Genomic DNA, 21,409 nt, shown 5'->3' on the forward strand with positions numbered 1-21,409 from the left:
TGTTTTATATACTGACTCAAGTCCACGGATTTCTTTCTTCGAAACAATTTGAACTTTAATCTTTGCTTTTTACTCTCCCTACCATCATTTCAAATCTATAGATTTCCCTAACTCTGGGTGCCTCACCTCCATTTACCAGCCTATAAAATGAATATGGCAAAAACTCCTTTTTAAAATAGTGTATGGTGGTTTAGAAATAGAAATGGGTCCAACCAGGAAAAGAGTAAAGTTCTGTGCAAACTGCTTTGGGGAATTTTGTCTGAGCTGACACCTGACATCTTGATGGGATGGCAAATATATTTGTGGTTTCTCTAAGGCCTGCAAGTGGTATAAAGATTAAGCCACTTTTGAGAAACTAGTTTCAAAAAAAAGGAAGGGAGGGACTTCCCTGGTGGCACAGTGGTTGAGAATCTGCCTGCCAATGCAGGGGACACAGGTTTGATCCCTGGTCCGGGAAGATCCCACATGCCACGGGGCAATTAAGCCCGTGCACCACAACTACTGAGCCTGCGCTCTAGAGCCCGCATGCCACAGCTACTGAAGCCCATGCTCCACAGTAAGAGAAGCCAAAGCAATGAGAAGCCCGCGCACTGCAATGAAGAGTAGCCCCCGCTCGCCGCAACTAGAGAAAGCCCATGTGCAGCAACAAAGACCCAATGCAGCCAAAAAATAATTAAAAAGTATATACATAAATATTTATTTTAAAAAAGGGAAAGGATGATTAATTGGGGTCTTAGAAAAATCAAGCAGAATGCATTTTACCAATAATTCAGAGATTATAAACTTTCAAATTCATAACTGTTCAGGTTCACATGTATTGTGAGCTTCATGAAGAACTTTAAATTCCATCAAGAAACACACATTTAAAAAAATGGGAGAATGTTATATTTGAAAATGTGTGGTATGCCTAAGTGCAATTTATTAATTAAATGGCTTATATAGTCAGTGGTTCAACAAATCTAAAATTTCGATAACTAATGATTAACAATTACCAGTATATACTAATTTTTATCCATTTGTATGCTTTAAGGCTTCATTTCGGTTTAGGAGATATCAGGTCTTATGTAAAGCCTTATTGAAGTGCCAGTATTACCCTGGCAAAACCAAAGACATCACAAGAAAACTACAGACCAATGTACCTCAACAATATAGATGAAAAAAAAATGCAACAAAATACTAACACACTGAATCCAGTAATATATAAAAAGAATTATATGCCATGACCAGGTAGGATTTATGTCTGGAACACAAGGTTGATTAGACATTTGAAAATCAATTAATGTAATACTCCATATTAATAAAGGACAAAAACCAGTTATTTCAATAGACTGGAAAAGGCAGCTGAAAAACCCAACACTCTTTCATGATTAAAAATTCTCAACAACAGAAAGAAAATTCGTCAATAGGATAAAGGGCATCTATGAAAAACCCACAACTAACATTATACTTAAGGGTGAAAGGCTGAATGCTTTCCCTCTAAAATAGAGAACAAGATCAGGATGACCACTCTTGGCATTTCTATTCAATATTATACTGGAACACTATATTATATTGTTCTAGTCAGGACAATTAGGCAAGAAAAAGAAAAAACAATTCAGACTGGAAAGGAAGAAAACTGTATTTGCAGATTACATGATCTTGTATGCAGAAAATCCTGAGGAATCCACTAAAAAAACTATTACTAAGAAAATAGGTCAGCAAAGGTGCAAGATAAAAGATCAATATATAAAAGGTAGTTGCATTTACATATACCAGCAATGAATATTCTGAAAATGAAAATGAGAAAGCAATTTCCTTTAAAATGGCATCAAAAAATTGAAATACTTAGGTGTAATTTAACAAATGTGCAAATTTGTACCCTAAAAATATCTTTGAAAAAAACTGAAGACCTAAATAAACGTAAAACATCTCCTCTTCATAAACTGGAAGGCTTAAACTGTTAAAACAGTGACATTCCCAAATTGATCTATAAAGAGAAAAAACAATCCTTATCAAAAAGCCAGCTGGCTTCGTTGTAGAAATTGACACGTTGATCTTAAAATTCAGGTAGAATTCAAGGGATCCTGAATAGCTAAAACCACCTTGAAAAAGAACAAAGTTGGAGGACTCACATTTCCTGATTTCAAAACGTACTGCAAAGCTATAATAATCAAGACTGTGGTACTGGCATAGGATGGACAGAGAGATCAATGGAATATAACTGAGAGTCCAGATAGAAACCTATATGTTTATGGTCAATTGATTTTTGACAAGGGTGTCAATACGATTCAACACAGTCTTTTCAAGAAATAGTGTTGTAACAACTGGATATCCATGTGCAAAAGAATGACGTTGGATATCTATACAAAGATTAGTTCACATCATATACAAAGATGAACTCAAAATGAATCACAGACTTAAAGGTAAGAGCTAAAACTATAAAATTCTTAGAAAAAACCATAGGAGTAAAACCTGAAGACTAAAAGACAGAGGAAGAATAGATAAATGGGACTATATTTTTATATAGTAACTTTATATAAATTATATAATTTTTATTTAAAACTTCAGTGCAACAAATATTACCATCAAGAAAGTGAAAAGACAACCCTTGGAATCAGAGAAAATATTTGCAAATCATGTTATCTGATGAGGTACTGTATCCAGAATATATAAAGAGCTCTTACAACTCAACAATAAAAAGACAAATCAATTCAAACATGAGCACAGGATATGAATAGACATTTCTCTAAAGAGGCTACACAAGTGGCCAATAAATACATAAAAAAGATACTCAACAGCATTAGCCATCAGAGAAATGCAAATCAAAACCACAATGAAAAAGTGCTTCACAGCCACTAGGATGGCTATAATAAAAACACATGCAATAACAAGGGTTGGTGACGATGTGGAGAAACTGGAACCCTCATACTTTACTGGTAGAATTGTAAAATGGTGTAGCTGTTGTGGAAAACAATTTGGAAGCTCCTCAAAATGTTAAACATCATTAACTCTACTCCTTGGTATATACCCAAGAGAACTGAAGACATATGTCCATACAAAAACTTATGTATGACTATAACTCAAGTGATTATTCGAGGTATACCCACACAATGGAATATTTGGTGACAAAGGGAATGAAATGCTGACACATGCTATACAACATGGATGAACCTTCAAAACATTATGTTGGGCTTCCCTGGTGACGCAGTGGTTGACAGTCCGCCTGCCGATGCAGGGGACGCGGGTTCGTGCCCCAGTCCAGGAAGATCCCACATGCCGCGGAGCGGCTAGGCCCGTGAGCCATGGCCGCTGAGCCTGCGTGTCCAGAGCCTGTGCTCCGCAACGGGAGAGGCCACAACAGTGAGAGGCCCACGTACCGCAAAACAACAACAACAACAAAAAAACACATTATGTTAAGTGAAAGAAACTAGTCACAAATGACCACATATTATATAATTCTATTTATATGAAATGTCCAGAATAGGCAAACCTATAGAAACAGAAAGTAGATCAGTCACTCAGGGCTGGAAGTGGGTGGACGCAATGAGGAGTGACTGCTAACAGGTACAGGAATTCTTTTTGGGTTAATGACAGTGTTCTGAAATTAGCTTGTGATGAAGGTTGCACAACTCTGTGAACGTCTTAAAAACTACTGAATTGTATAACTGTAAATGGGTGAATTTTGTGATATATTAATGATATCTCAATAAAGCTGTTAAAAAGACTCCTTACTGGGCTTCCCTGGTGGCGCAGTGGTTGAGAGTCCGCCTGCCGATGCAGGGGACGTGGGTTCGTGCCCAGGTCCGGGAGGATCCCACCTGCAGCGGAGCGGCTGGGCCCGTGAGCCATGGCCGCTGGGCCTGCGCGTCCGGAGCCTGTGCTCCGCAACGGGAGAGGCCACAACAGTGAGAGGCCCGCGTACAGCAAAAACAAACAAACAAACAAACAAACAAACAAAACTCCTTCCTATATGAGGATTAGCAATGTTAAGGAAGTACTATGTCCACTTAGGGCCATGCATTGAATTTTCTCCCCTTAGAAATATTAGTAACATATTCTTTTAAATGATAATTTTTTAAAATCAGTGATAATTTATTCATACTTGTGCTTACTTCTTTTTAATTCTTTTTAAAAAATTAATTATTTATTCATTTATTTTTGGCTGCATTGGGTCTTCATTGCTGCACACAGGCTTTCTCTAGTTGCAGCGAGCAGGGGCTACTCTGTCGCGGTGCGCAGGCTTCTCATTGTGGTGGCTTCTCTTGTTGCAGAGCACGGGCTCTAGGCACACGGGCTTCAGTAGTTGTGGCACTTGGGCTCAGTAGTTGTGGCTCATGGGCTATAGAGCACAGGCTCAGTAGTTGTGACGCATGGGCTTAGCTGCTCTGCGGCATGTGGGATCTTCTCAGACCAGGGCTCGAACCCATGTCCCCTGCATTGGCAGGCAGATTCTAAACCACTGTGCCACCAGGGAAGCCCTTACTTCTTGACTACAAGAAGTAGAAGATTTCTACATATGGACATGAAGACATCTTTAAACATTTTGCTAGTCACCTTTTCTGGATCATAAACAATTTGGACACGTGTTGTATTAAACTAACAACAACAACAACAAAAATCCTTGCCCTAAGTGTGACTTTTTTCAGGCTTAGGGTCAGTGATAATAATCTGAATGGCTACACTGAGGAATTTTCTGTTTTAGACAGTATAGCCACATATTCACAGATCCATGTAAAAAATAATAAAGGAGAAAGTTCTCTAAGAAACAACAGACTAACCAGATGTGAAACCAAAGACAGGAATTAAGTATAAAATGAACACTGATAACTACATCTCCCCTAGATTTTAAATAATCCCCAACTCCACACCAGAAAGGATTTTTTCCACTTTTTATTTAGTTATCATATCACTCTCATTCATAAGGTGTTTTCTACTCACAACTCCAAGAGGAAACAATTGGCTTAGCTTTAGCTTAAGTCACTTAAATTAAGTGACTTTTCCTGTTAGGCTTGTTAATGATGACTTCACAGTAACATTAAATGTTAGAAAGTAACTTCAGTGCATTTAATCAGATCAGTTTTTTCCTTACAAATTGGGGCAAACTGTATTTATGTGTATGTATATATTGTATATTCATCCAATGAAGTGATGAGTCTTAATGATTCAAGTCCTTCTAGCCCTTACTACTCCACTTGGTGTTTAACTCCTTCTTATACACAGTAAATGCTTTTAAAATACTATGTCAGCCAGTGATTTAACCTTCAAAGATAAACTTTCCTTATAATATTTCTAAGTAATGCTACAAACACCATAAGCACATCTCAAAGAGTACTGGTGGAGTAGTGGAAAGAGACAAGCTTTGGAACTATATAGAACCTGAGTTAAATCCCAGCTCAATCACAAGTGATTGAACCTCTATGGATCTTGGTTTCCTGTTTGTGCAAAGGAGATATTAATGAACATTTTGTTGTATTCTTGTGAAGACTTAAAGTACTATATGAAAAGAATTTAGTACAAGGTCTGTCATCAGATACTGAATACATGGTAGCTCTTATTCTTACTATTTCATTGATTTTAGCATTTGTGATATTTGTTCAGCTGCCCCCCAAATAGATCTGACCTGCCATATGCCTGTTTAGTCCAAGTCTAAGTAATAATCTATTACTGACATGTATTTTGGGGAAATCTGAGATAGTAAAACCATCTATATTTGCAAGTTATCACCAATTACTCTCCCAAGAAGCCTAATTCTAAAATTTCACTATTTCAGAACCACTCAAATAGCACCTCTAGTTACATGTCCACATTTCAAAGTTTATCTTCACCTTAAAGATCTGTTTTTCCATGATTCTGAGCACTCTATATGAGGAGGATTTTGAATATATTTTGACTTTCTAGAGGTATTAATTTGTATCCAACAGCCAAAGGGGAAAACTTGCTACCAAAAAACTCTACATTGTTAAATTTAGTTAGAATTAAATAAACTGGCTGATTTGAAATATTTGTTACATAAATAAAAATATTTATATAAGTGTGTTCACAATATTTTCACCTTATTAGAAATCAGCATTCCATATTTTCTATGGGTTTAACTTTTGGAAATTGATCTTATCTTTTTCCTCTGCCTCTTTAAAAAAGAAATTAAGTTATTTGTAATGAGGGCTACTTACCAGCAGAGGCAATAAAAAGGACTCAATTAAAAAATACAGATAAATATATATTACCTAATAACCTTGGAAAGGTACTATACAATGTCTGCAAAGATAAGTAATTAATAACGATTTCAGGAAACATACCTTTATTATCTACCTGTGTAGCATTTAAAAAAGAAAAAAGCTATAGCACAAACAAAAGCTCAACTGGGTTATTTCAGGTTCAATTTCCTTCCCTAAAAGACAACGAGGAGAGAAATTTTCGATACCACAGAAAATTTCACAAAGGAGGTCAAGTCTGCTGAACTGTCACCTTCCTTAATGAAGACTATTCTGACCTCCTTATCTATCGTTTTGCAACTGCACCCCTTCCAGTTCCCTCTTGCTATGCTCAACCCTCCCCCACCATAGCTCTTCATTTGCTAACTTAATTAGTTATAATGCTTGTTTTTCATTCGGCCTCCACCCCTGACACACACTAAAATGTGGGCTCCACAAGGGCAGGGATTTTTGCTTTGCACTCTGATGTAGCCTGAACACCCACAATAGTGTCTAACAAATGGTAGGTGTTCAAATAATTATTGAATGATTAAATGAGTATACATAACAGAAAAGAACAAAAAGCATAAAACTGTGCCACTTAAAAGATTAATTTTCCAGATCAGATAGAGAACATTCCTGAATAATGGTTAAACATCCCACCACTCAGATTACTCAGCTCACATTTCCCTTAAAGACCCTACCTGCCTGAGTGCGTTCCTATGGCCACCACTGTGCCACTTGGATGAAAATCTGCACAGTGTCCTGGTTCCTAGAAGAGAGACAGACAACTGTTGGGGAGTACATGAGAAAGTCTCCCTAGATCTATGGGAACAGTGGCAAAACATATTTGAAAATAACTTGTTTCACATAAACATGGAATCTCAATCAACTTTACTGCAGCCAATGGTAATACCACACAGACATAAGAGGAAAAAGGATTTCAGAGCAGGAAGGGGACATGCTGGCAGAGTGGTGAGGGGGAAGGACCACCAGCTTGTGGCTGGGCAGTGGAACAACAGTAAGGATAACAAACATTTGTACAGTTCTTTAGAGTCTGCAAAGAACATGGTTACACCTTTTAGGCTAGAAAAGGTGGGTATCTGGGTGGGGTAGGGAGAAAACACAGTAAGAGACCAACTCAGAAAGAAGAGAGCAGAATCTGTTAGTGGGCAGTACTTACTGAACCCAACTGCACCACCACCAGAGACCCCAACATATCCATAACAATTAATACGCCATAAAGATGTGAAATCTTTTTTGTTTTTACCACTGAACCTGACAGAAAACCTGAGCTTCTGTCCTGTTCATTTGCTGCTGTGCAGTGGGTTCACGTACTTTGTGCCTAAACACTCTCCCTCCACCCCTTCCCCTTTACTGAACTGTAGAAATACACTTGGGTTTTAACCAACGCTGCGTCCTATTTGCTTTGCTGCTACCATCTGCCATCTTAGGGAGATTCTGTGGGGAGATTATAATCACATTCTGCTTTACTCACATCTACGAGCCTGGTCCATTCCAGCCTGTGTTCCACCGAGTTCCACATGCACACCTGTCTGTCCTGAGCACATGTCAAGAGCAAATCTTTGAAGGGATGTGTGGCAAGACCCCAAAGCTCATCAGTATGACCCTGAAAATGAAATACACCCATTGTTATAAGAAACAAAGGGTATCATCAAAAATACTCAGTTGATGGTTACAATCATACAGCTTACCTGTACTTCTATTTGGAAGCCATCATTAAACGTTCCTCGTAAAATAAAGTTTCGTGATGTGCCTACCAAAAATTGATCTGCCTTTCCTTCTGCTACAGCTCTGATTGTTCCATACTGATCAGGAACCTAAAAAAAAATTTGTAAAGTCACCATATACATATTAACATGCATTAATTACCACCTGAAGACCGTAGTTATAGCTGTATGCAATTATGTGGTAATAAATGACAGAGTTTCAAATTTGAAAGTAATAAGGTAATCTTATACTAATAAATTATTTGTTCAGACGATTACATTTTATTACACAGAAGTTATAGTGCATTAACAACATTCTTTGGTTCAATTTTACATTCATATTTTTATATGCTTTCAAGAGTTAAGGATTAGAAGTAGGTGATAGGGCTTCCCTGGTGGCGCAGTGGTTGAGAGTCCGCCTGCCGATGCAGGGGACACGGGTTCGTGCCCCGGTCTGGGAGGATCCCACATGCCGCGGAGCGGTTGGGCCCGTGGGCCATGGCCGTTGGGCCTGCGCGTCCGGAGCCTGTGCTCCGCAACGGGAGAGGCCACAACAGTGAGAGGCCCGCATACAGCAAAAAAAAAAAAAAAAAAAAAAAAAAAAAAAAAAAAGAAGTAGGTGATAAAGGAATAAGTTCTGATAGATCACATGAAGACTGTGATCTGGTTTTGTTACTTACTGGTTATATTATTTTGGGTAAGTCATTTAGCCTGAGACAAACTTCTTTATCTATAATATGGGGATATATCTTCTTGGAAATGAAACCCAAGAGCAGTACTATCAGAATCCTCTTTTATAGACAAGATTTTGTCTACAAAGCATGTTATGAGTAGAAAAGACTGAGCATAAATTCAAAATTTAAGTCATCAACAAACAGAAGCAATATTAAACTGAGTGAATTGCCTTTACTCTGGCAATCACTGACTAAAATACTATTCTAACCCATTTCACTTCCTGAGATCTCAGTTCAATTAACAAACTTTCACTGAGCACATAATACCTGTCAGGTTTTATGGATACACTTGGTTCATGCAATGAAGCAGACACATACATAGATAAATAGCAATTATCATTAAGCCCATTGTTATTATTTTCAAGTTTTAAAATTAAGCTGGTCATTTTGTATACCTTGGAGTAAGATATAGTTTTCAATGAACGTCTGTTAAATTTTAAGTTTATATGGTTATATTTTTGGGTCACTAAAAAAATAATCTCAGAAATAAATAAGCAAGTTAATTATTCTGATTTTTCTTATTCTTTCAAACTATTTTGTTTAGTGAATAGTCCTTTTTTGTTTTTGTTTATTTTGAGGGAATGAAATGACAAGAATGTGCACCAAATTTCCCAGAAAAGTGTAAGTTATCTCAATGTGGGACAAAAGACATGAATTTAGAGGGTTTAATATTTAAAAATTTTTATGTTCCGTTTTCATCCTTACCTCTATTTCTCTTTCAGGATTCAGATCATGATCCCACAGAATTATTTTTCTGTCTTTCCCGCCTCCAGTTAATAACATACCATTTCTCATCTGACAAAGTGTGAACACACTGCCATCATGAGCTTTGATTTGTTTGCTGATCTGATAAACACCTAATATGATGAGGAGTAAAATAAAAACATGAGTGATAACATTTTCCATCAGATTTTAGTCTTTTTGGAAGAAAACTTTAGCAGAACTGTAGAGTGATTGCTGAATGACTCAACAATCAAAAACCTATTTTCAGGGCCTCCCTGGTGGCGCAGTGGTTGAGAGTCCGCCTGCCGATGCAGGGGATACGGGTTCGTGCCCCGGTCTGGGAGGATCCCATGTGCCGCGGAGCGGCTGGGCCCGTGAGCCATGGCCACTGGGCCTGAGCGTCCGGAGCCTGTGCTCCGCAACGGGAGAGGCCACAACAGTGAGAGGCCCGCATACTGAAAAAAAAAAAAAAAAAAGAAAAAAAAAAAAAACAAACCTATTTTCAGCAAGTCTTCTGCAAGGCAGGTAGTAAAGCTTTAATACAATCTTTTGCATTTATGTCAATAATCAGTTACTCTGAAAATATTTCAAAATACATTCTTACAAAAAGGTAGGCTAAAGCAGTGATAATTCCACAGAAAACAGAGGGTATATTAGCCTCAGAACTTTACTACCTTTTATAATCATCTTACATGGTAGTTAGGGTAGGTATTATTACTCTTCTGATTTTAGAACTAAGGACATACAGAATTGGCTTAGCCAATACCACACAGTTAGCTAGTGACAAAGCTGTGACTAGTACTCAAGTCTCTTTACTCAATGTTTGTTCTTTTACGTTTGCAGAAAAAGCCTTCATTTCCTCTCGAGGCAACAGTCATAATATTTAACATTTAACCACTGCTGAACTGGAGGACTTTTGCTCTGTCAGGGATAATAACCCCTTTTATTTGCTGAGATACTGGGGAAAGTGTGGGGCAGAAGAGGCACTGGCAGCTTGCAGCAGTGGCTTTTGACCAACCAGAAAAGTATTTTAAAAACTGATCCAGCCACACCAGTGTGATAGCTGAATGACAGCCCAGTTTTCTTGTATGCTCTCAGCACTTCACAAGTACCCAGGAAGGGACAAGGCAGGTACGAAATATAATCAGAGCCTCTTCCTTAAAGGTGAACATAAGATTTCATGATGCCTTACTCAGAGAAACTCTTCGTTCAGCTAGTGAAGCTGCTAGAGTAAGAGAAAAGCTTTTTAGAAGATGACAGCTTGTAGAATTAGTTACCAGGTTCAAAATGGCAAGATAGAACCTGGTTTAAGTATGACCAAGTCAGTTAATAAATACACCTTAGATCCCTTGGAAATGAAAAAAATTACAAGTTTAAAAATTGTTCAGTGGGGGGCTTCCCCGGTGGTGCAGTGGATAAGAATCTGCTTGCCAATGCAGGGGACAAAGGTTCGATCCCTGGCCCGGGAAGATCCCACATGACGTGGAGCAACTAAGTCCATGTGCCACAACTACTGAGCCTGTGCACCTAGAGCCCATGCTCCACAACGAGAAGCCACTGCAGTGAGAAGCCCACTCATCGCAACGAAGAGTAGCCCCCACTCGCTGCAACTAGAGAAAGCCCGTGTGCAGCAATGAAGACCCAACGCAGCCAAAAATTAATTAATTAATTAATTAAAAAAAAAGTTCAGTGGGGAAATGGGTGAAGGTGGTTTAAGGTACAAATTTCCAGTTATAAGATAAATAAGTTTTGGGAATTTAATGCACAGCACGGTGACTATAGTTAACAATACTGTACTGTACATTTGAAAAACGTTGCTTAGGTAGTGCATCGTAAAAGTTCTCAGAACAAGAGAAAAACCTCTACTATATGAGGTGATGGATGTTAACTAAACTTATTGTGGCAATCATTTTAAAATACATACATATACTGGGGACTTCCCTGGTGGCACAGTGGTTAAGAATCCGCCTGTCAGTGCAGGGGACATGGGTTTGATCCCTGGTCTGGGAAGATCCCACATGCCGCAGAGCAACTAAGCCTGAGCGCCACAACTACTGAGCCCGCGCTCTAGAACCTGTGAGCCAAAACTACTGAGCCCACGTGCCACAACTACTGAGCCCACGTGCCACAACTACTGAAGCCCGTGTGCCTAGAGCCCGTGCTCCGCAACAAGAGAAGCCACCGCAATGAGAAGCCCACACACTGCAACGAAGACCCAACACAGCCAAAACTAAATTAAAAAAAATAAATGTATTAAAAAAAGTGAATTTAAAAAAAATTAAAAAAAATATATCAAATCATTTTGTTGTATACCTTAACTTACACAATGTTATATGTCAATTATACCTCAAAAACGTGCAAAAAAATTGTTCATTTTCTAATAAAATTGTTCATCAACTTTAAATGGATAAACAAAATGTGGTATTATTTAGCCACAAAAAGCAATGAGGTACTAATACATGCTATAACATGGATGAACCTTGAAAACATTAAGGTTCAACTGAAAGAAGTTGGTCACAAAAGACCACATATTCCATGATTCCATTTATATGAACTGTCCCACACAGGCAAATCCACAGAGACCAAAAGCAACAAACGGTTGCTAGGGACTGAGGAGAAAGAGGAATGGGAAGTGACTCCTAATGGGCACAGTGTTTCTTTTGGGGATGATGAAAATATTCTGAAGTTAGTGGTGATGACTGCACAACTCTGTGAATATATTAAAAATCACTGAACTGTACATTTTTAGAAGGGTGAATTTTATGGTATGTGAAGTATATCTCAGTAAAGCTGTTATTGAGATTGTTCATTTTTACTCATCTATTTGAGCTGCCATTACATTGTTAAAATTAAAATTTGTAGAGTTTTGGTATCCTAAAAAAAATTATGCTACAGCTGACTCTCAAAATTACTCAGTGTGAGGCTGCTAGTGGTACGAATATTTAATAGATAGGTATATTTGGCAGGGAGAAAGGAACGGGCTTGCCTACTCTGCAGTAGGGCTTGCCTGATTCAGCAAAGCTAGGAGCAGAACTCCAACAAACTTGCTATTCAGGTCAACTGCCTCGGCTCACATCAACATTCATCACCTAAAAATAATTTAAACATTGAACAACACAACTGTGCCCAGCAGGACAGCCAGCCAATTATCTATTATAGCTCTGATGTGACCAAGAGAGAAAGAACATCTGAGAGATGTGAATTTTCTGAGAGTATTGCTGGCTTTACTTGGGTATTTAAAAGTGGGGAAAAAAGTGGGGGCAAAGGGCTTATTTTTCTCATGCATGGTCAAATTAACAAGAGTAATCTGAAAGTACCACGGTACCATGTAAGAAATTACAAAACGCAGAAGTGTGGCATTTCATAGCTCTCTATCAGAATGCAAGAAAGTGAAATACAGTTTCTCTATTTTTAATTCAGTTTTCCCTACTTCTAAACATGACAAATACCTCGTTAAACACTTAAGATCTTCCTAGAAAAATGGAATCTTAGAAAATAGAAAAACTGAAGAACAAATGCTTCATCAAGAATAAAAATACCCTATATAAGTAATCAACATGGTGAGATACCCACTTTCTACATCCTACCACCCCAGGATAGTTATTTCCTGAGGAGGGCCTATATTAATTTAGCTAAAAATATGTCTGTGCTTTAAATTTAAACAAGTTACCAAAGCTTGCTTTAGATAGTATTTACCCACAAAATAATTTATAATCCAAGATTTCCTTCTCATGGGTCTATATTTCTGACACTTTAATTTAAGCCAAATAGTGTCTGAAATACCTGCCAAGAAAAATAATTATCCTTGTATTAAAAACCTATTGTACCTCCAGGCACAATCATGGCCAAGTCCATCCAAGCTTACTTGCAAATCCCCTTTCTTTTCAACTCTAGCAGAAACAAGCTTCCGTAAAAACCAAGTTTACCTTGACTGCCAAATAAAGATCCTTTGGAGGAAAGGCCTTCTGTGCCTGTTTAACTACAGAATCAAATATCAGGGAGACTTTGAAATTTATGTTATATTCTTAGCAACGCGCAAATGGGTCCATGTTGATTATTTGGAGATCAGGTAAAATGGTAGTGTTTCTTAGTTTCTTAAAGAAACTTGGCAAAGATTTCAGAATAATGAACATTTTAATGGTGGTGTTGATACTCTCAACTTCCCCTCCCCCACTTAAAAAATTATGAATTATTTCATATAAGAAAAATTCTGAACCATTTCCTGTATGTAGGAAATAACAAATACCTTATACCCACATAAGAAATAGAAAATACTGAAACAACCTAAGTGTCCATAGATGAATGAATGGATAAAGGAAATGTGGTATATATATACAATGCAATAAAAAAGAAGGAAATCCTGCCATATGCAACATGAATAGACTGTGAAGACATTATGCTAAGTGCAAAAAGTCAGAGAGAGAAAGACAAATGCTATCAACATATGATCTAACTTATATGTAGCATCTAAAAAAAAATACTCTCACAGAAACAGAATAGACTGGTGGTTGTCAGAGGCAGGGGAGGTGGGTAGAAGAAATAGGTGAAGGTAGTCAAAAGGTACACACTTAGAAATTTAACGCAAAGATGGTGACTACTGTTTACAATACTGCAATGTATACTTGAAAGTTGTTAAGGGAGCAGATCTTAAACGTTCTCATCACAAGAAAAAAAAACTAACTGTGAGGTGATGGATGTTAACTAAACTTATTTTGGTAATCATTTTGCAATATAAACAAATATCAAGTCATTATGTTGTACACCTTGAGCTAGACAAGGTTATACATTAAAAATGCTATAGGGGGCTTCCCTGGTGGCGCAGTGGTTGAGAATCTGCCTGCCAATGCAGAGGACACGGGTTCGAGCCCTGGTCTGGGAGGATCCCACATGCCGCGGAGCAACTAGGCCCGTGAGCCACTACTACTGAGCCTGCGCGTCTGGAGCCTGTGCTCCGCAACAAGAAAGGCCGCGATAGTGAGAGGCCCGCGCACCGCGATGAGGAGTGGCCCCCGCTCGCCGCAACTGGAGAAAGCCCTCGCACAGAAACTAAGACCCAACACAGCCAAAAATAAATAAATAAATTAATTAAAAAAAAAAATGCTATAAAACTGGAAAAAAAGAGAACAGAAAATACTAATTACTTTGAAGATTCCTGTTAAATTACACTTAAGGTAAGGAAAAAATGGTTTGGAAGCGGGAGAGCTCCTTATGAGGCATAAAACACAGTTTTGGTTTGTCTCCTATTTACTAGAATAAAAGGATTAGCTGTGAAATTATACTTCTGCAATCCCCCGAAGTCCCTTTTTCAGATGCAGTATCACAGTATAGTCAAATTTTGGTTGATAAAGACTGCCATGGGTATAGAAATATCATATCAGGGAATACGCAAACTGGATTAATCTACTGAAATTTTGGGCAAGAATTTAAAAATGGAAACTATGAACATCTGTTGTGATCTTGGCTTACACATTTATTTCACTAAACTCACCAAATCCTTTCCAGCCATATTTACATACCTCAAAACCCCCAATATAAAGGAAGAAACAAAATTCTCAGCAAGTTTGCCCAAAATAGGGTCAATCATGTAGCAAATTTCATGTGCCCAGCAGTTTACAAGATTAGATTTTCTGTTTTCTGTTCGTGCATATGCAGATTTTCTCTGCACAAAGGCTAAGCCACAAGTTTTTCAGATGAAAACCAAAATAAAAACAACTTCTGAACCTTTCCCTGCCTCTCACCTCCCACATTAAGGCTAATGAAGGGTGCATTTATACCCAAACTCTGCTCAGAGTGGTAGGATAATATGTCAACAATTTAAGTCACTGTTTTGATAATATAATACTGTTCCTGGCATTTCTGATACTGAAAAAAATGTGCCCAGGAAAAAGAAAAGAGAGGTAAGTGGGGAGGGCAACTGATAATACTGTTCTTTCTTTTTTCTTAAGAATCCTCAACCAGGAGCTTCTGGGTTGGTGAACACAGGGGGATTCTGGGAGAGTGGTGCGCTTGGGGAGGGCATGTAGGCTCTTGGCGGGCCCTTTTCCCAGGCCTTGCCCTGTGCATTTTTTCCATCTGGCTGTTCCTGAGTTATCTTCTTTTATCACAAACTGGTGATCAACTTTACACTGGCTACAGTGCTCAAGCCAGGTGTCAGTACTGGAGGGAATTTGGTGTCCATCCACTGTGATGCCTCCAACTGCACATATGGCCACTTGCTCACACTAAGGATGACAGTGAAATACTTGGAAGATCATCAAACTGAAATCAGAGAACCCATTTCAACTGCTAGCTCTGCAGACTCTGGGCTAATTAACAAACAAATGTCTTCAGTTCTTAGTTTTTATGCATGGAAAAGGGGTGTGAAGTGGAATAAAGTGATGTCACAGATATAAAAACATCCCCAGGGGAAATGTCTCAGGAACCTCAGGTTGGTTCCCTGTCACCTCCTTTTTCTTTTTGTGGAACTCAGAAACCGACCGGCACAGCTAGTTTTCTTTCTACTGCTACCACCTGCTACGCTAATAAAGAATCTCTCTCTGGGCTTCCCTGGTGGCGCAGTGGTTGAGAGTCCGCCTGCCGATGCAGGGGACACGGGTTCGTGCCCTGGTCCGGGAAGATCCCACATGCTGCGGAGCGGCTGGGCCCAGGAGCCATGGCCACTGAGCCTGCGCGTCCGGAGCCTGTGCTCCGCAACGGGAGAGGCCACAACAGTGAGAGGCCCGCGTACCGCAAAAAAAAAAAAAAAAAAAAAAAAGAATCTCTCTCTGCTCCCAGCCTACTGATTTTAGAACAAAGTCTGTAATAACCTTCTACTTTGAAGGAAGTATATGGTTCTCTGGATATTTTTTCGGTTTTATTGTCCTTAAACAGAAAGGAAAAATGAGATTGAAAAAAGGCTATTTTTTTAATTTAATTTTTATTTTTTATTGGAGTATAGTTGATTTACAATGTTGTGTTACTTTCAGGTGTACAGCAAAGTGATTCAGTGACATTCTTTTTCAGATTCTTTTCCCACATAGGTTATTACAGAATATTGAGTAGAGTTCCATGTGCTATATAGCAGTTCCTTGTTGATTATCTATTTTATATATAGTAGTGTGTATATGAAAAAAGACTATTTTCAATGTTTTTCCTCTAATTTTTTCATCTACCATAGAAAAGGTCAAAGCGGACCTGTATATTTGGGTGCAAATGGGACTTGAGGATAAAATATATCTGTGTTTTTGAGGAAAACCAATTTGAAGTAAAGCTGAATGAATTCCAAGGCCCACTACTGGGGCTGGGAAGAGGAGCTGTAGTGAGAAAAAGAAAAAGAAGAAAGGGACTAACTATGAGTTATTCTTTTTATCTCTCCTCTCCCATTTTACCATACGGCCATACACACTGTTCTTACACATATTGTATCTCCAGACCCAGCCCAGGAGACAGTAAAACCTACAGTCTGTTGCTATGTTGGGAAAAGGAGAAGAGAAAGGGAGGAAACATACCACAATGTAGTAATTGGGACTATCTTTCTATATTACAGATAACTATGTTAACCAACAGCTGTTAAGAAAAGGTCCTTGGAACCATCCTTTTGTGAGTTGACATGGATAATTTTAATCACTAATTATTTAGAAAATGATACCTCTAAATTTGTAGGTCTTTGGTTTTAGTATTCATTTATTATAATAAATCCAATTTCCACAGGCAAGTCAAAGGTTTCAGCTGGATTCCAATTCCAACAAGTAGAATTCTGAAGTAATGGAGTCTGATTATGTGATATTTTACTACATTACTATTCTTATATTATCCATTAACAATAAAAACTTCAAGTTTTTAACAGGGAGCCACTTTTACTGAGAGCAATGTCATCCTGCATGACCTCCACCATTTAGCCACATAAGATCTCGGGATAGAATGTAGGTTATTACTCTTTTTCAAGGATAAAATCTTTCTTCTTACGCCCAAACCAGTTATTCTCATCTCTCTCTCTATGATTTTTAGTCTTTTTTCCACCACAATACCCAATTTACTCTCAGGTTTTAGGCAACCTTAAAAAGACTACTGATTGATTCTAGTAACTTTGCCTTCCATTCCATTTTCAACTGGGAATCTCAAAATTCTCCATTTTATTATTATAATTTTTAATACATTTATTTATTTATTTATTTATTTTTGGCTGCGTTGGGTCTTTGTTGCTGCGCACGGGCTTTCTCTAGCTGTGGTGAGCGGGGGCTACTCTTCGTTGTGGTGCGCGGGCTTCTCATTGCGGTAGCTTCTCTTGTTGCGGAGCACAGGCTCTAGGTGTGCAGGCTTCAGTAGTTGTGGCTTGCGGGCTCTAGAGCGCAGGCTCAGTAGTTGTGGCACACAGGCTTAGTTGCTCCACGGCATGTGGGATCTTCCCGGACCAGGGCTCGAACCTGGGTCCCCTGCATTGGTAGGCCGATTCTTAACCACTGCACCACCAGGGAAGCCCAAAATTCTCCATTTTAAAACTGGCTATTCTATACTTAGCTGTTCTATGGCCTTAATGTTCTATTGAAATTAATTGCAAGCTCCTTTTGTCTTTCCTTGGTTCTTATTCTTCTTGATCTCCCTACAGCACTGAAACTCCTGGGAATTCTCTGCTTCCTTGTTCAGGTACTAAATAAAAAGTTCTATCTTGCTAACTTTTTTTTTTTAAATCTCACTTCTGTAACCCCTGTAGGCTCTTTTCTGGTCATCTAACTGTGGGACTAAGGATCCTTGGCCTCACAGCTCTTCTCTCTTCCATGGTGAACTCAACCAGTTTTAAGGATTCTTGTGGATAACTCAGAAAATCTGTATCTTTAATCCCTATTTGAATTTTCATCGGCTTAGTATATACTAGTTTAAATTGATAAGAGGAACTGCAATTCACTATTTTTTAAAATTGTATTTCCTTCATGCTGGCTATCTCTTGTTTTTGTTAACACATGACAAGTTTATTCACACTATCCTGGATGCTTCACGTTCATAACCATCTTTCTCCCTGAACTTACACTGATCCCTAACTGGGATCAAAGTTCCATTATCTTTTGTAGTGTTGCACATTCATTATGGCCTAACAGAAATATCATTTCTTCTGTGAAGGCTTCACAAAATACTGAAGATTGGGATGACTTCTCTCTTAATCTTTACGGTGTTTAAATTAACGTGTATCTGTATCATCTCTAATTATTTTGTATTAACCTCCTGGAAGGAAAGGTACAGTGTAGTAAAATGTAGGTTACATATGCTTAATAAATGAGTAAATAATTTAATTAAAAAAAAGACTATCATGAAGAACCTTAAAAACAAAATGTATGTTGGTGACTCTCATACTGTCTCCCTGCAGCTCTCTCTCTCCTGGTCGGGGTAAGAGATGGGACTGCAATAGCAATATGCGCAAACTGAAAGGAATGACTTCAATATGAGAATACTGTACCTTTAGGCCCTTTCCCAGGTGTGGGTTCTACAGTAGTTTTGCTCCATATAAGTATGACTCCACCTGAGTCTCCAGTAAGAACATCTCCATTCCCCAAGAATGTCAAACACTGCACAAATTTTGGTTTTTCATATTTCTACAATGAAACAATGAGAATTTTCAGTTTTCCCTTTGGCATGATGACTTTATGCTTACTCAACAATTAAAAAATTAAAGTTTTATAATGAAGTTATAACATTCCGGTCCTTACCCCAAAAACTCCCTGTTTTCTTGTTAGTGAATTGCCACTCCAGGTCCAGAAAAAAATGTGAGATTTACCACAGGTTATTATGGTATTTGCATCTGTTGGATGGAATTCCACAGCCAAAACAACTTCATTTGTTGTCTGTGGAAAGAGAAATAAAGCTTTAGATGAATGTATATCCTTATCTCCATTAAGTACCAATTACAGGTACTGATAATCAAAGATAGGGAAAATTTTTAAGGAAATGCCTTTTCTTCAAAGTTCTATTTTCCTGAAAAATTTTAATAATAGATTTTTAGAATAATGATTTAAACTTGATGTCCGTATCCTACTATATCATCTTTTATGCTATCTATATATAATAACTCTGCACTAGGAAGACATTTACACAAATTAGTTTTAGGTTGTTTTCATTTCTTGCACATTCAAGGAAAAGTACGCTAAAACTAGCAAATGAAAGAGCAATGTACATGCTGTCTTAAAGACACTGCCATTTTGGTCTTAAAAAAGAAAACAAACCAGTCTTATCTTTATTTGTACTATACTATTGACCATTCATTCAGGAAAATATTACTGATTTAGAGATTCATTCCCATGCTGAGGACGTAAAAAGTAGATACAGAATGGTCACTACTGATTCCTACAGAATGAAAAAACAAAAAACAAAGAGCTTTTATGCTCTTTCCTCAAAAAAACTTAGGAAAGGGATCTCATTAAACTTAAAAGCTTTTGCACAGAAAGGAAACCATAAACAGAACGAGAAGACAACCCACAGAATGGGAGAAAATATTAGTAAACGGTGCAACTGACAAGGGATTAGTCTCCAAAATATACAAATAGCCCATATAGCTCAGTATCAAAAAAACAAACAAGCAAATCAAAAAATGGGCAAAAGAGAAACAGACATTTCTCCAAAGAAGACACACAGATGGCCAAAAGCCACATGAAAAGACGTTTAACATCGCTAATTATTAGAGAAATGCAAATCAAAACCACAATGAGGTATCACCTCACACGAATCGGAATGGTAATCATCAAAAAGTCTACAAATAATTAATGCTGGAGAGGATGTAGAGAAAAAGGAACCCTCCTACACTGTTGGTGGGAATGTAAATGGGTACAACCACTACGGAGAACCACTATGGAGGTTCCTTAAAAAATTAAAAATAGAATGACCATACGATCCTGCAATCCAACTCCTGGGCATATATCCAGAGAAAACCATAATTTGAAAAGATACATGCACCCCAATGTTCACTGCAGCACTATTTACAACAGCCAAGACATGGAAGCAACCTAATGTCCATCAACAGATGAGTGGATAAAGAAGATGTGGTACATAAATACAATGGAATATTGCTCAGCCATAAAAAAATGAAATAATGCCATTTGTAGCAACATGGATGGACCTAGAGATTATCATACTAAGTGAAGTCAGACAGAAAAAGACAAATATCATATGCTATCACTTATATGTGGAATCTAAAAAAATGACACAAATGAATTTATTTACAAAACATAAACAGACTCGCAGACATAGAAAACAAACTTATGGTTATCAAAGGGGAAAGGTTGGGGGAGGGGCAAATTAGGAATTTGGGAGTAACATATACACACTACTACATATAAAATAAACAACAAAGACCTACTGTATAGCACAGGGAACTATACTCAATATTTTGTAATAACTATATGAGAAAAGAATCTGAAAAAGAATATATATTGTGTGTATATATATGTGATGTGTGTGTATACATATATATAACTGAATCACTTTGCTGTACACCTGAAACTAACACATCATTGTAAATCAACTATACCTCAATAAAAAAATAAATATATAAAAAAGTACACTACTAGGGATGTAATGTACAACATAATAAATATTATTAACACTGCTGAATGTTATATATGAAACATGTAAAGAGTAAATCCCAAGAATTCTTATCACAAGGAAAAAGATTTTTTTTGTATTTCTTTAATTTTCTATCTATATGAGATGATGGATGTTCACAAAACTTATTGTGATAATCATTTCATGACAAATGTAAGCCAAATCATTAAGCTGTATACCTTAAACTTATACAGGGCTGTATGTCAATTATATTTCAATAAAACTGGAAGGAAAAAAAGAAGGAAAAGGAAAAGATAATGTGTTGATAACAAAGCAAAATTAGTCACCTCTCTTCCAGAATTGGAATCTTTTAAAAACTAATTCAACAGTCCTTAGTTTTCACTTGGAAAAAATCAAAACTACTCAACAGTTGGATCTCATGCCAAACTGATTAATCAAGGATTATAAAGCTAACTATAGGGCTTCCCTGGTGGCGCAGTGGTTGCGAGTCCGCCTGCCGATGCAGGGGACGCAGGTTCGTGCCCCG

At 37.8% G+C, this 21,409-nt stretch overlaps 1 protein-coding gene across 1 annotated transcript in view; it reads right to left on the reverse strand.

Moving 5' to 3' along the window:
- Nucleotides 1–21,409, reverse strand: part of EML4 (EMAP like 4) — a 96,053-nt gene that overhangs the window by 17,783 nt on the left and 56,861 nt on the right. Inside the window, exons 13-18 of the mRNA XM_081254834.1 lie at nt 19,035–19,169; nt 18,785–18,920; nt 9,340–9,491; nt 7,886–8,011; nt 7,669–7,800; nt 6,875–6,942 (exon numbers count right to left, since the gene is read on the reverse strand). Coding sequence (XP_081110960.1) covers nt 6,875–6,942; nt 7,669–7,800; nt 7,886–8,011; nt 9,340–9,491; nt 18,785–18,920; nt 19,035–19,169 — 749 coding nt within the window. The remainder of the gene's footprint in view (nt 1–6,874; nt 6,943–7,668; nt 7,801–7,885; nt 8,012–9,339; nt 9,492–18,784; nt 18,921–19,034; nt 19,170–21,409) is intronic.

Source organism: Mesoplodon bidens (genome assembly GCF_964165515.1).
Source record: "Mesoplodon bidens genome assembly, chromosome: 14".
NCBI classification, from domain to species: domain Eukaryota; kingdom Metazoa; phylum Chordata; class Mammalia; order Artiodactyla; family Ziphiidae; genus Mesoplodon; species Mesoplodon bidens.